This window comes from Rutidosis leptorrhynchoides, chromosome 5, assembly GCF_046630445.1.
Source record: "Rutidosis leptorrhynchoides isolate AG116_Rl617_1_P2 chromosome 5, CSIRO_AGI_Rlap_v1, whole genome shotgun sequence".
In the NCBI taxonomy this organism is placed as follows: domain Eukaryota; kingdom Viridiplantae; phylum Streptophyta; class Magnoliopsida; order Asterales; family Asteraceae; genus Rutidosis; species Rutidosis leptorrhynchoides.
The window spans coordinates 44,274,967-44,288,875 of record NC_092337.1 but is presented as its reverse complement, the minus strand read 5'-3'; the positions used below and the strand labels follow the sequence as shown (position 1 = coordinate 44,288,875).

The following is a 13,909-nucleotide window of genomic DNA, read 5'->3' as shown; positions in this document are numbered from 1 at the left end:
TATATATCCACAAATGGAAAGGTGATGTTTTTAGCCTTACAGGCATCTTCTGTAAGCTGGATGCATGAAATGCATCATGAATGTTACCAAACTCGTCTAAAACATTGGGCGCTTATGTCACAATACAAGCTGATAGATAGAATGGAAAATATGGCGATCACAACATACTGCATGTGAACTTATCCTTGGATGGAATGAAAGCACAGTTCCATAATGTAACTTTATCCTTTCAGTTACATGTTGAAGTTATGGTTAACATTAACTAGATCAACATATAGTTGCAACCAATGAAGGAAGGAATATGTAGAGTAACCACATCTGTGTTATAGACATTTTAAGCAGTTCCCTCCAAGAGGATAACAAGATTCATAGATTCTTAAAGTATTTTATGTTACATTTCCGAAAGAAAATTGCACGAAAGGTGTGATCTTTGAACAAGAGTGAACTCTTCGAGCGGGTTGTTCTGAATTCATCCTTATACTTAAGGGGATGCGCGGATGAGAAGATACGTGAACCCTTGGTCATAAAGGATGGTTTACTCCAAGTGAAAAGAATCTCAAAAATGATTTTATTGTATCTCAACATACTGATTCATAGAGATGATGTTTACGAGGGTGTTGCGATTAGCTGTGAAATATTGAGAGTAGAAATCCACCTAGTGCCTTTCCTTCAATGGGGTGACCACTGAGTGTACCCCAGAAATCTGATTTATCGGCCCGCGTTTTTGCCATGTCTAACCTTAAAAGGAACATTTGATGAGCGCAAAGGCTTCCTAACAAATTTTATAAAACTGCCATCCAAAGTGGCTCAAGAGTTTTTAAGAAGGATCTTAATGGTAAGCTTCATCCCTAAACGGAGGACGAAAGGAAGTGTGATAAATACGAAAACCAAGAAAGTTTTGAAAAACCTTTAAACGTTTGATGTGACAACATAAACAAAACGAAGTTCTTAGTAAATTTAGAAGTATGTACAACGTGTACCATTTTGCACAAAACTATTTGTCTTAAGTTAAACAACTCAATAAAGGAGCGATTTTTAAATAATTTGAAGGTATAACTTAGTATGTACTAACCAAAATAAGTAAGGGTAAATTTATTAACTTAATTATATACATACATATATGATTTTATAAATCGCATAAGTGACAGAAAAATTTTATTACTTTCATTTGTCCATAATCTCGTGAGGACCGCACAATAAACAACGTGCAAAATTTTTGATAAACATAGTTTTTCGTATTTCAAAGGTTACGAGTTGAAAAAGATCGAGTGAAAAATATTTGAATCATCGGGTGACATGTTACTAGGTAATGAAAACTAATGGATTAAATGTAGTTTTGATAATTATCAGGACATAAGTCCTTGGGTCAAAAATGTTCACGTGCGAAGCCGTTGCTAAAAAAAAGTGAGGTATGAAGGATAGAGCATGAGGACGAGAAGTTAATCGCTTCTTGACTTTGCAAAATGCCAAACAGGTTATGACTAATACTAAGGTCGGAATACTGGTGGTGTTAATATCACTAAATGAGAATCTCTTGGAATAAATAAGGATTTAGAGTTATGTAAGAAAGAGCATCGTTCCAACAGGTGTGGCAAATAAGATCCTTGGGGTAACGCAATAATTTTGAATGGTTTAAGTGTTAGTGGATACCCAAAGGCTCTGTATGACGTGGCAGTAAGTTCCTTCTTCACATACACACACACACACACATGAATTCCTCAATTTCGACGGTTGTAAAGTCTTCATGATGACTTGGATACGAATAACACGAAAAATTTTATATAACAGCAACGAAATTTTTATAGAAATCGTTTAAGGTGACAATGTAAGAAAAGAAATGAAGTTCTTAGTAAATATAGACTACTCTAAGTAAAATATCTTTTGATTAAAAGAATTGATTTGTAAAAGTGAAAGTAAAATTTCACATGTACTAGTCAAAAATAAGTAATTATTTATTTTATTATATATAACATATACGGTTTCTAAAATTTGTACAAATGACAAATAAAATAAATTTATTTTTATAAAACTTTGAGAGGATCGCACAGTAAAATAGTGTGTGTAAAATTTTGGCAAACAAAATTTTCATATTTTGGAAGTTACAAGTTGGAAAAAGATTGATGAGGATTGAGTAAAAGATTTTTGAAAATTTCGAGTGATATTTGAGGTAATAAAAACAACTGAATTTAAATGTAGTTGATGACTATTAGTAGGGCATAAGTCCTTCGACCAAAAATGCTTAAGTGTGAAGTTGTTGCTTATAAGTGAGATACGAATGAGAGAGTACGAGAATGAGAATTAACCACCTATTGATTTTGGAAAATTTCGAATTGGTATGACTAATATCAAAGTAAGAAGGATGATGGTATGATCATCATCAAATAAGAAATCTCTCGGAATAAGTTAGGATTTAGAGTCGCGTAAGAATGAGTATCAAATAAGACTCTTGGGTAGTCTTTAATATAGAATCTGAATCGCTGAAGTGACGGGATACAATTTCCTTTATGTATCGTTGTGCAAGTTTGTCCATTGTATCGGTTTCTTTCATGGTTAGAAAGTGAGCAGATTTGGTGAGGCGGTCAACGATAACCCAGATAGTGTCATAACCGCCTACTGTTTTCGGTAGCTTCGTGATAGAATCCATTGTTATTCCTTCCTATTTTCATTATGGGATTTCGGGTTGTTGAAGTAACCCATAGGGCTTTTGGCTCACCATTCTCGCGAGGTATACGAATAATCTTCTCACTATAAATAACTTTCACTTTCATCCTTGAAAGCCAGTCCGTTCCAACTATTGCATCAAGTTTCCCAAATTGATGGGTGTTAGGTTAATCTTAAGGTTTATTCCAACCAAATCTTATTGTACTACCGTGAAATTTTTTATCAATCTTCTCAAATAACATCTACTTGTGCGTAGGTAACTAATCCTTTCCACTACTACTTTAAAACTTCCAAGTTTTGTTGACATGAGGTCGTCTCCAAATGATCCACCTGTTAATTTTAAGGTACTACCTTAAATTATTCCTCTATCTCTTCCAGCTTACCATTATCTTATCCTATCAAATACTTAACTCTCATGGTTGTTAATGGCTTATCAGTCATAACACTAAGGTTCTTAGATATAAGGTTTCTATCGCTCTAGTATTAAATAACCTCGAGACAATAAAATGTTGTGTCGAAACGTAACCTAACTAAGATCAGGATCCATGCGAGTCTCCATAGCTGAGATAACGATTGCTCTACTGCAAGTAAGTCCCAAGTTTTTCCTCTTTGAGAACTTTTTCCTTAAGTGTCCATGGTGTCTAGATCTATAACAAATTTTCGGGTTATCAATTCTGCAATCAAGGCCCTTCTTGTACAGTGTCTGGGCTACGTGGTTATTCTTTCCCTACCTCTAACAGACCATAATGCGTATACTCAAGTGGTTCCTACCCAAAATTTTCTTTGAATCACTTCATATTCCTTATGTAGTAACATTGGGACTTCTGCATAATTTACTTCAATATAATCACGCTGGCATGACATCATTATATTGTACTAAATCGTACGTTCATTCCAATATCACTCCATATGGTCAATGTAACGTGATCACTTCAAGTTCTACTCAATTTCGTCTAACGGTGCTTTATCTATGCTATCTCGAAATAAAATCTACATAATTAATCTCACGGTTTCTCGGTGTAGGTGCATAGGTTCCGTAGGTCATGTATCAATGCCTAAATGTCCTGAAATTCTCTTCAAAATGTTCGGGTTTAGGTAATGTCGTTAGAAATTCAATCTGGGTCTCGTGTCGATTTGTACGTGTAGCAAGTAGTAATACGATATGTCTTGAGGCGACTCCCAAGTCTTTGGGCATGGCTGAGCATCAGTAGAAGACACTCTGACCTTGTGAAATGAGATGTCATCCTGACTTCTGCAATGCCTAAGTGTGTTGGGGACCTAAGTCCAGAAGTGTCGTTAGATCGTCGAGTGGTGGTGGAGAATGAAAGAGATAAGTGACGGTCATGAAAGCGTACGGGATACGGGTAAACTCGCGGAAACTGAACAACCTTCTAATATTCATACGTTGTACGTGGCTAATTAGGGTGAGCTCGGGGGGTGGGGCGAGGTGCGGTTACTCTGACAAGTCCTCACATATCTCCTCCTCCGAGGATCAACTTTAGTGGGCGTGTAATCCGAGGGGTACTCCTCCTAGATTCCGTGAAGTAATGTTTCGAACTCTGGAACGGTGGAATGGTAGTGATAGGTGGATTACATTACTAGGAAAAGGGTTCAGAAAAACATCTGAACTAGGAAAGATAAAATTTTCCAAGTCGGTACAGCGAATAGCAGACATGTAGCAAGAACATAATCAGGCATAATAACTACAGCAGTCTAGATCGTCTATAGCAGTACATAGCATGGCAATAATAACATTATCAAACAGAAGTATCATGCAAAAAGCAGATAGTAGTATACAGTAGCGGGAATAAGCAGTAGCATACATCAAGATCATATAGCAGTAAAAGTAAGCAGTAGCATGCAGCAAGTTCATATAGCAGTAAAAGTAAGCAGTAGCATGCATCAGTTCCGCAGAAACAAGTAAACGAGCAAGTTGTAGATTAGTCCTATTAGTGAATCCTTCTCGACTCGGTCAAGACGCACTAATGTAACCTAATTCCCTACAACCAATGCTCTGATACCAAATGTGATGCCCCGTACAAAATCAACGTGTACGGATCATCAACAACATGATCTTTACACGGTTACAAAACTATATGCTGTTTTAAAACAAGTTTTGCATTCATGAAAAGGTAACGTTTTTACCAACGTCAAATGTTTTACAAAGGGTGACGTCTTTACCAAAGTCAAATGTTTTACAAACGGTGACGTCTTTACCAACGTCAAATGTTTTACAAAAGGTGACGTCTTTACCAGCGTCAAATGTTTTACAAGGATAACGTGCTTCTACGAATAGAAAGCAGTGACATAAGTACGTGACACAAAGGTCATTGCAAAACCATTGTTCAAATGTAACATAAGTTGTGAATGCAAGTAAAAGTTCTATGATTGAGACATCTCTAAACAATGCAGCGGAAGTCTAACACAGCGAGTCTGTAACAGTAAGTCTATAATACCAAGACTATAACAGCAAGTCTAACAGCAGAAGCAACAACGTCTAAGCACCTGAGAAATACATGCTTTAAAAAGTCAACACGAATGTTGGTGAGCTATAGTTTTAATGTGCGCAGCAAAGTAATGTAGACCACGAGATTTCAGTGCTTCAAATCAGTATGATAAAGTATATGCTTATCCGTGGGCACTTGGTAACTAACTTAACGTAAATATCACCCCCTAAAAGTACACTTAGCGAGTGCATAAGTTTACGAAGTATTAAACACCCGTTAAATGCTAGCGTGACTAGCCCGAGTGGGGATGTCAAACCCTATGGATCCATATCTAAGATTCGCGTTCACCGATTCAAAAACCAATGGCTAAACGTTACCGAGCTAAGGGGAAAGTTTATGCCGTTATATCACCCACACATATATGAAGTTTAAGTATTCGTGCCTAGTAAGTAAAACATAAAAAGCGCATGTATTCTCAGTCCCAAAAATAGTTGAAGTAAAAAAAGGAGCTATAACTCACAGTGAAAGTGCGGTAAAAGTCGATACGAGATAAGTAAGCAAGTAAGTCGGTCCGAAAGGTCCTCAACCTAAGTCAAATCTTACTAAGTTAGTAAATCGTCCCAAAGGGTTTAAAAGTACGTAAGTTAAATCTTAAGTGTCATCATCATCATCATCATACGTAAAAAGTAAAGTAAGTTTTCATTAAGAATAGAGATCGAAAACAAGGGCTGACTTTGGTCAGCTGCGATGACCACTATACAAACTGAAATGACGCGTGGCCAGTAGCCAAGGCTCTGTATGTGAGTCCTCTAACCGCTGTCCAATTTTAGAACCTACACGATGTCATTTGACTGTGGCGACGGTTCAAGTGCAAGTAGGTCAGAATTTTCAGCACGTCGTTACAAAGGCGTAGTGATTTTCGAAAGGCTATAATCTTAAACCGTATATCGGATTTAGGCGAGTCTTAAATGAAAAGTCATCTACTCGAACCGAACTATCAGACCCGAAAAACAGTAAACAAGTGCTCAGTTGCGTTTCTTGGTGTTTGATGCTCATCACGGTTCTCATCTTTGATGCGTATAAGCCTCAAGTGTACAACTCTTGATGTTTTAGCATCACTTTTACCAAGGTTTAACCATCAACACACAAATTCAAGACTAAGAAATAAAACACAACTCATGTGAGAGTTTGAGCAAGGTGATGAACCAAAGTTACATCAATTTCTTAGTTTCAACACAAGTACAAGTTCTATTAAGCTATAAACTTTGAATCAAACTAAATAAGCAAGACCTTAAGTTATGAAACATAGTTCTTAGCTAAGTATTAAAGACCTTAGACTAAAAAGTCTAGATCTCATGTTCTTGGTGAAACCCTAAGTCATAACACTTAGACTTTCAACTTTTACGCAACCATAAGTTATGAAACTTAGATCTTGTAAAGTAAAGTGAACATAAGCAAATGAGTTTTTGTTTAAACAAAGTAGAAGACCATAAGTTACACAACTTAGATCAAACACAAAAATGAAACCCTAAGCTAAAAAGCTTGGATTCCTAACAATACTTATGAGATCTCAAACTAGTAAGCTTGTATCTTTTGTTTAATGAAAACACAAGTCACAAATCTAAAGTGCATCAAACTAAATAAGATCATAAGTTAATAAACTTTGATCTTAACTAACTTTTTATACTCAAGCTAGTAAGCTTGTATTTCAAACTTTCTTGAAGATCCATAAAGCAAATTGTTGGATCTACAAGTTACATGAAGATCATAAACATGGGTTTTGATCTTTTAATATAATTAAAGAGATCTTAAGTTAATAACTTAGATCTAACAAGATTATGAAGATTCAAAGCTAAAAAGCTTGAATCCTTCATGTTCTTGAAGACTTTTCAAAACAAGGTTTGAATCTTACAAGAGTTATGAAGATTCAAGTTACAAAACTTGAATCTTTGCTTATGATGATGATGATTCATGAAAATGAAGAAGAAAAAGAAGAAAAGAAAATCAAGAACACTTACAAGTTCTTCAAGTTTTAGAGAGAAGTTAGAGTGAGAAGCAACTAGAGAGAAAAGTGTGTGTGTTCTTGAGAGAAAATGGATGAAATTTGAAAAATGAAATGGTGGTGGTGGGGTGGTATAGCCGACGGTTTTTGGAGCCAAAAGGGGGGGGGGGACCATTTGCTTTTCATGGTGGTGGTACAATGGTGATGTTGATATGTTGGGTGGTATGGCATGTGAGGTTAAATGTTGTAAGTATAGTACATAAGAATGCATGAGGGATTTTGTCTTAATACTTAAATGGTTTAGTCATTAATTAAATGGGCTAATTAATCCACTAAACTAGTCCATTACTTGAGTAGGTTGGGCCATGGAAGTCCATTAAGGTAAACGTCCATTAAGACTAACAAGTGCATTAGTAAAACACGAAGCGTAATTAATAAACCATCAAGCCAAGTAATTGTCATAAATAAATAACAATTATGTTTACGTAGTCATAATATTCCAATTATGACAAAAGTTTATCGTGTACCAAGTACGTAGCTCGTTTTAAACAATAAGTGACACTAACGGTCGTAAGAGCATTCAAGAATCACGTTAAGTAACTAAGTACTTAAAAACACGTTGTAGATATTAATGAAAGTAACTAACATAATTAATGATCCCATAATATAATCTAACTCAGTACGCACAAATACGCAGTTTCGTAAAAGTAATAAAATATAATTATAAGTCGAAAAAAGTCGGGTCGTTACAGACATAACAGCACAAATTTTCCCCTTAGCTCGGTAACGTTAATCATTGATTTATGAACCGGTGAACGCGAATCTTAGATATGGATCCATAGGGTTTGACATCCCCACTCTGGCTAGTCGCGCTAGCATTTAACGGGTGTTTATTACTTCGTCTGTTTTAACGCACTAGCCAAGTGTACTTTTAGGGGGTGATATATTATTTTACGTTGAGTTAGTTACCAAGTGCCCACGGTTAAGTATATACTTTTCATACTGTTTTGAATACGAAATCTCGTGGTCTACATTACATTGTTGATTACAATAAAACTATAGCTCACCAACATTCGTGTTGACATTTTAAAGCATGTTATTTCTCAGGTGCTTAGACGTTTGTTGCTTCCGCTGTATTAGACTCGCTGTTATAGATTTGCTGTGTTAGACTTTCGCTGCACTGCTTAGAGATGTCTCGATCATGAAACTTTTAATTTGTATTCGCAACTTATGTTACATTTGAACAATGGTTTTGGAATGAGCTTTGTGTCACGTACTTATGTTAATGCTCTCTATTCGTAGAAGCACGTTACCCTTTTGTAAAACATTCGACGTTGGTAAAAACGTTACCTTTTCATGAATGCAAAACTTGTTTTAAAACAACATATAGTGTTGTAACCGTGTAATGGACCTGTTGTTGATGATCCGTACACGTTGATTTTGTACGGGGCATCACAAGTGGCTTCATAACCCAAAAAGTCTTATTGTATAAATTGTTAACACCACCTTGTTAGTTAACATTGTGAGATTGGGCCTATAAGCTTATTGTAATTGCGATGTAATCATTGTATGTTTGTTTTGTGAGTTAATAAAATATCTATTGCTTTTCAAAAAAAAAAAAAAATCTCCGATTAATCATTTTAAGAGCAATCCGTTCCGATTTCCAAAAATCCGTTTAATTAAACGGTCAACGTCAATTGATGGGTCAAAACTGAATTTGGTAACCAAAATCGGTCAAAGTAAAAAAAAATGGTTAACATTTTAACATGAATTTAAACTATATATTTTTAGTTTTGGAGCACAATGAACGCTTTTAGACAATTATGTTAAAGTTTATTTGTATATTTATGGTTTTATTCTATATTTACATATATAATTTTTAAAATTTAGTATTTAAATGTATACAGTACAATTCGATTAATCCCCGATTAATCCCCGAATTGCCAATTAATCTTACTAAAGTCTCGACCGATTAATCTCCGAATAGCGAATTTTGCAACCTTGCTCTTATATATTATAGACTATTTACTGTATTTGCATTACTTGATAAGACAACTTTTTGTTATTAACATATTTTTGTATTCTAGATTGTATTTTTTCTAATGAGAATTATTGTTATTAAATATTATACTTTTCATGGTTGAGATCTTTACGATACTGTATTGTAAGAGTGCTCCCAATGGAGACATGTCTCCACCTTAGTCCTCAGCGCCACATCAACACTTTTTTCCCACTTCCTTCTCAGGACTAAACCCAGGACTAAACACTCCCAACCATGACACTCCTTCCTTCTTTTTTTTTTATTTTTATTTTTTATTTTTTATTATTTCTAAATAATATTAATTTAGTTATATATATTATAAATAATAAATATGTAATAACATAAAACTAAAATTTCATTGATAAATAAAAAAAATTACAAATAATTAAAATTAAAACATATAATTTAAAATAAAATTGCATAAAATAATTACTCTTCCTCTTCGTCTTCGTCTTCGTCATCGTTAACGTGTGAAGGTCCCGCCTCATCTTGATTGTTTGGATTTCTCGTTGGATCATGTCGAATTCGATAATTAGGTGGAAGATTATAAACGTGTTCTACTAGCATATCTCGTAGTAGTCGATGAATGCCCACATCTCTTAATTCCGCGTTCGCCCGGATATGCGCGTCAACCCTTTCTTAGAATGTTCCTCTTGCACGTCGAATCGGACGATAATTCTCTTCAAGTCCACAAAATGCACGACCGTTGTCCTCGGTTATCATATTGTTTAATATCACACATGTTAACATAATCCTTCTAATTTTTCGGATATAATATGGTCTTGCCGGATGCTGCACAATCGTCCATCGACCTTGTAGTATTCCAAATGCTCGTTCAATATCTTTTCTTGCAGATTCTTGATACCTTTTGAACTTTGATTGTTTTGGATCAATCGGATTTCTGAATGACTTAACTAGCGTGGACCATTCCAGGTAAATTGCATCCGCCAAATAATAACCTTTATTAAACGTACACCCATTCACCGTAAACGTGCACGGTGGAGCCTCGCCGGCTAATAAGTCGTTAAACAAATCAGATTGATTAAGTATATTGATATCATTATTTGATCCCGCAGTACCAAAGAAAGCGTGCCAAAACCATCCATCATAAGACGCTACCGCTTCAAGCATAATTGACGGGTAACCATGGTCACCTCGTGTGTAATGACCCTTCCAACGTGCCGGACAATTTCTCCATCTCCAATGCATACAATCGATGCTTCCTAACATCCCCGGAAATCCATGTATTTGAGCATGTTTAGTGGTCAAACGTTGCACATCTTGTGCAGTTGATTTTCTCAAATACTCTATTGCGTACAAGTGAAAAATACATTTGCAAAATTTATTTAAACAATCATATGCGGTTTGTTCACCCATTTGCAAATACTCGTCAAAAAGATCGGCCGTCGCAGCATACGCTGGTTGACGTATGGCTGATGTTACTTTTTGAACAATATTAAAACCTAGTAGCCCACAAGCATCACGTTTTTGATGAAAATAAGTAAAATACTTTGGAATCGGAGTTTGAGAAAAATTCATTATACCTTGACATATCCGAAGAAAAAAAGGTTTGCTCATTCGATAACGTTTACGAAAATAATCGTCGGGAAACATATAGTTGTCGGAAAAATAATCATTCCATAAAGCTTTTGCACGGCCTTCACGATCTCTATATAAATATCTTCTCGGTGCCCTTGGAATGGGTTCAACTTCTTCTTCGTCGTTTAACTCATTTAAATGATCAAGTCTTGCGATATCTTCAAGCGCTCGATTATTTGTGGTATTCAAGATCGTTAATACCAAATTCATATACGGATCGGAATTTGGGTTATTTAGATTCATATTAATATATATAGTGTTTGATAATTTGAGATAGAATTGATGAAATTGTATGAAATATGAGTGTGTGTGTGTGTGTGTGTGTGTGTAAAATTGTATGAAATATGAGTGTATGTGTGTGTATGAAATTAGAGTGTATATATAGAGTTTAAAAAAGAAAAAAAAGAAAAAAAACAAATTCATCTCCAACGGCCAAAAATTTGACCGTTGGAGTGTTTTTCCTCAGTTTGGTTCGTCCACAAATATGACCAAGAAGCACGTTGCAGAACACGAAGAGCTGGACGGAATCGAGGGCGGCCCCCTGGGCTAGCCGCTGCCATCGGCGCCCAGGAGGGCGGCGGCCTGGGCGGGGTGGTGGACGCATACGTTGGGAGCACTCTAATATGCGTTAAATATTTTTTTTTTATCACATAAGTTATATTATTTTTTTCAGAACATCAGTTTGGGATCATCTAGAGGGACTTAACCACCTACGCGTTCATCTCCCGTAGTTGCATAACCCGCCTCAACTACTGCCCTGGACGAAATAGCCAAATATTGATAAATGATACTTTACTTCATACAAATATGGATAAAAGGAATAATTCATGATTTTTTCACGCTAATAGCTAAAGTAGTGAAGTCGTTGTCCATATACATAAAGTCTTATTAGTTACTTACGAGTAACATGCCAAAGTTGACTACCGAAATATTCATGTTTGATGGCTTAAGTAAGAAAATAGCATAGTATCACTTGGCCAAATTGTCAATTTCCTTGTTCCGTACATATAAAATTAAAATCAAAGTTACATTACTACTTTAGTGACTCGGTTATCAGGTTATGATTTGATTGTTGTCCAATGGAACATTTATTTGAACTGTAGAAGATATATATCAAAAACTTTGAAAACATAATTGGGCTAGTAAGCTATTACATGTACAAACTCTACCGACTTATTTAGTACTTCTCGGTCTAATATAAACCCTATAGATTATGGTGATTATGTATTTGACATGAGTTACTCGAGCTCGACTATTAACATCTCAATCCGACCAAGTTTACAGGAACTCGAGCCTGAACTTGAACATATTTTGAGGCGAGCCTAAGCGAGTTTTCATTATTTTAATCTATCTATCTATCTATCTATCTATATTATAATAATATGGTACTAAATATTTACGAGTATATAAACATAGCTAATACGGAGTATATATAAACGAGTCGAACTATATGATAGACCCTTTGTTAATACGAACTGAGATTTCTGATCAAACCCGAAACTGATGGTAACAAGTTTGAATGCTTAATTTGGAAAAAAAGTGATTGATGATTGTTTTAACTCCGACAGTCGTGCGAACTGGATCAAAATCTGAGAATTCGCGAGGGCGTAAAACAATCAATCGAATTAATCTCGTTCAATAAGATTGAATGAATTAATATCTAAAAGGGTTGAGACCGGAGTCTAAGATAACGTGGCACATGTCCCTTTCATGGTTGTAATAAACTGCCGTAACAAACTTTTCTGAAATCATAGATTGACGTGGCATGGATAGACCTCTCGTGTGTTATGTCCTAGATATTCTAATGTTCGTGTGAAGGCTACCGGGTAGCCTGCTTACTCGGTTAAATTTGAAAGGTTTATGTATGAACTCAGTCTTAAGTCTTTTAAAGTGGTTCTTCACGATATTCTCCGTTCGGATAATATTCTAGATGGCGTGTGTATCACAGCTATGTTAGATTTATGCGTGAACGCAACTATGTTTTTCACAGCATTCTTCAACTAGATACTATTCCAGATGTCGTGTGTATCATAGCTATGTTCGACTTATGTGTGAACACATCCATAATTCTTCGCGGAATTCTTCATCCGGATAGCCTTCTAGACGGCTTTTGTGCTTGAGTTATATTTGGCTTTGTCTATCTGGGTGACTTTTGTGAAAGAACCCGTTCATATACATTATAAACGATTCACAATAGTTGATTACATCGCGAGGTATTTGACCTCTATATGATACATTTTACAAACATTGCATTCGTTTTTAAAAGACAAACTTTCTTTACATCTAAAGTTGACGACATGCATACCATTTCATAATACATCCAACTATAATTGACTTAATAATAATCTTGATGAACTCAATGACTCGAATGCAACGTCTTTCGAAATATGTCATGAATGACTCCAAGTAATATCTTTAAAATAAGCTAATGCACAGCGGAAGATTTCTTTAATACCTGAGAATAAACATGCTTTAAAGCGTCAACCAAAAGGTTGGTGAGTTCATTAGTTTATCATAATCCATCAATTCCATAATTTTAATTGACCACAAGATTTCATTTTTCATAAACAACCTTACACTCGCAAGTGTATAAAAATCATTCGTATGATGTACACCTGGTAACCGACATTAACATAATGCATATAGAATATCCCCCGCATACTCGCAAGTATGCCATAAATATTGGCAATCGCAATCACTATTTAAATCGAAGTACTAAAGCATTCCAAATTTCAGAATGGGGTTTGTTAGGCCCATAGATCTATCTTTAGGATTCGCGTCAATTAGGGGTCATTTCCCTAATTCTTAGGTTACCAGACTTGAAGGGGCGAAATTCGGTATAGTAATCCAACCATAGAATGTAGTTTCAAGTACTTGTGTCTATTTCGTCAAACATTTATAAAAGCAGTGCATGTATTCTCAGCCCAAAAATATATATTGCAAAAGCATTTAAAAAGAGAGCAAATGAAACTCACAATACTGTATTTTGTAGTAAAAATGCATATGACGTCAATGAACAAGTGCAAGGTTGGCCTTGGTTTCACGAACCTATATTAATTATATATATTTATATGTTTGATCAATATCTGTCTAACAATTTAGGTCAAGTCATAGTGTATCACAATCCTAATGCTCGAGACTAAATATGTAAAAGTCAAC

At 35.4% G+C, this 13,909-nt stretch overlaps 1 protein-coding gene across 1 annotated transcript; it reads right to left on the bottom strand.

Moving 5' to 3' along the window:
• Window positions 1–9,790: 9,790 nt before the first annotated feature.
• Window positions 9,791–10,960, bottom strand: LOC139848573 (uncharacterized). Its single transcript, XM_071838298.1, has one exon. The coding sequence runs from the start codon at window positions 10,958–10,960 to the stop codon at window positions 9,791–9,793; it is 1,170 nt and encodes a 389-aa protein (XP_071694399.1).
• Between the last annotated feature and the right edge of the window lie 2,949 nt (window positions 10,961–13,909).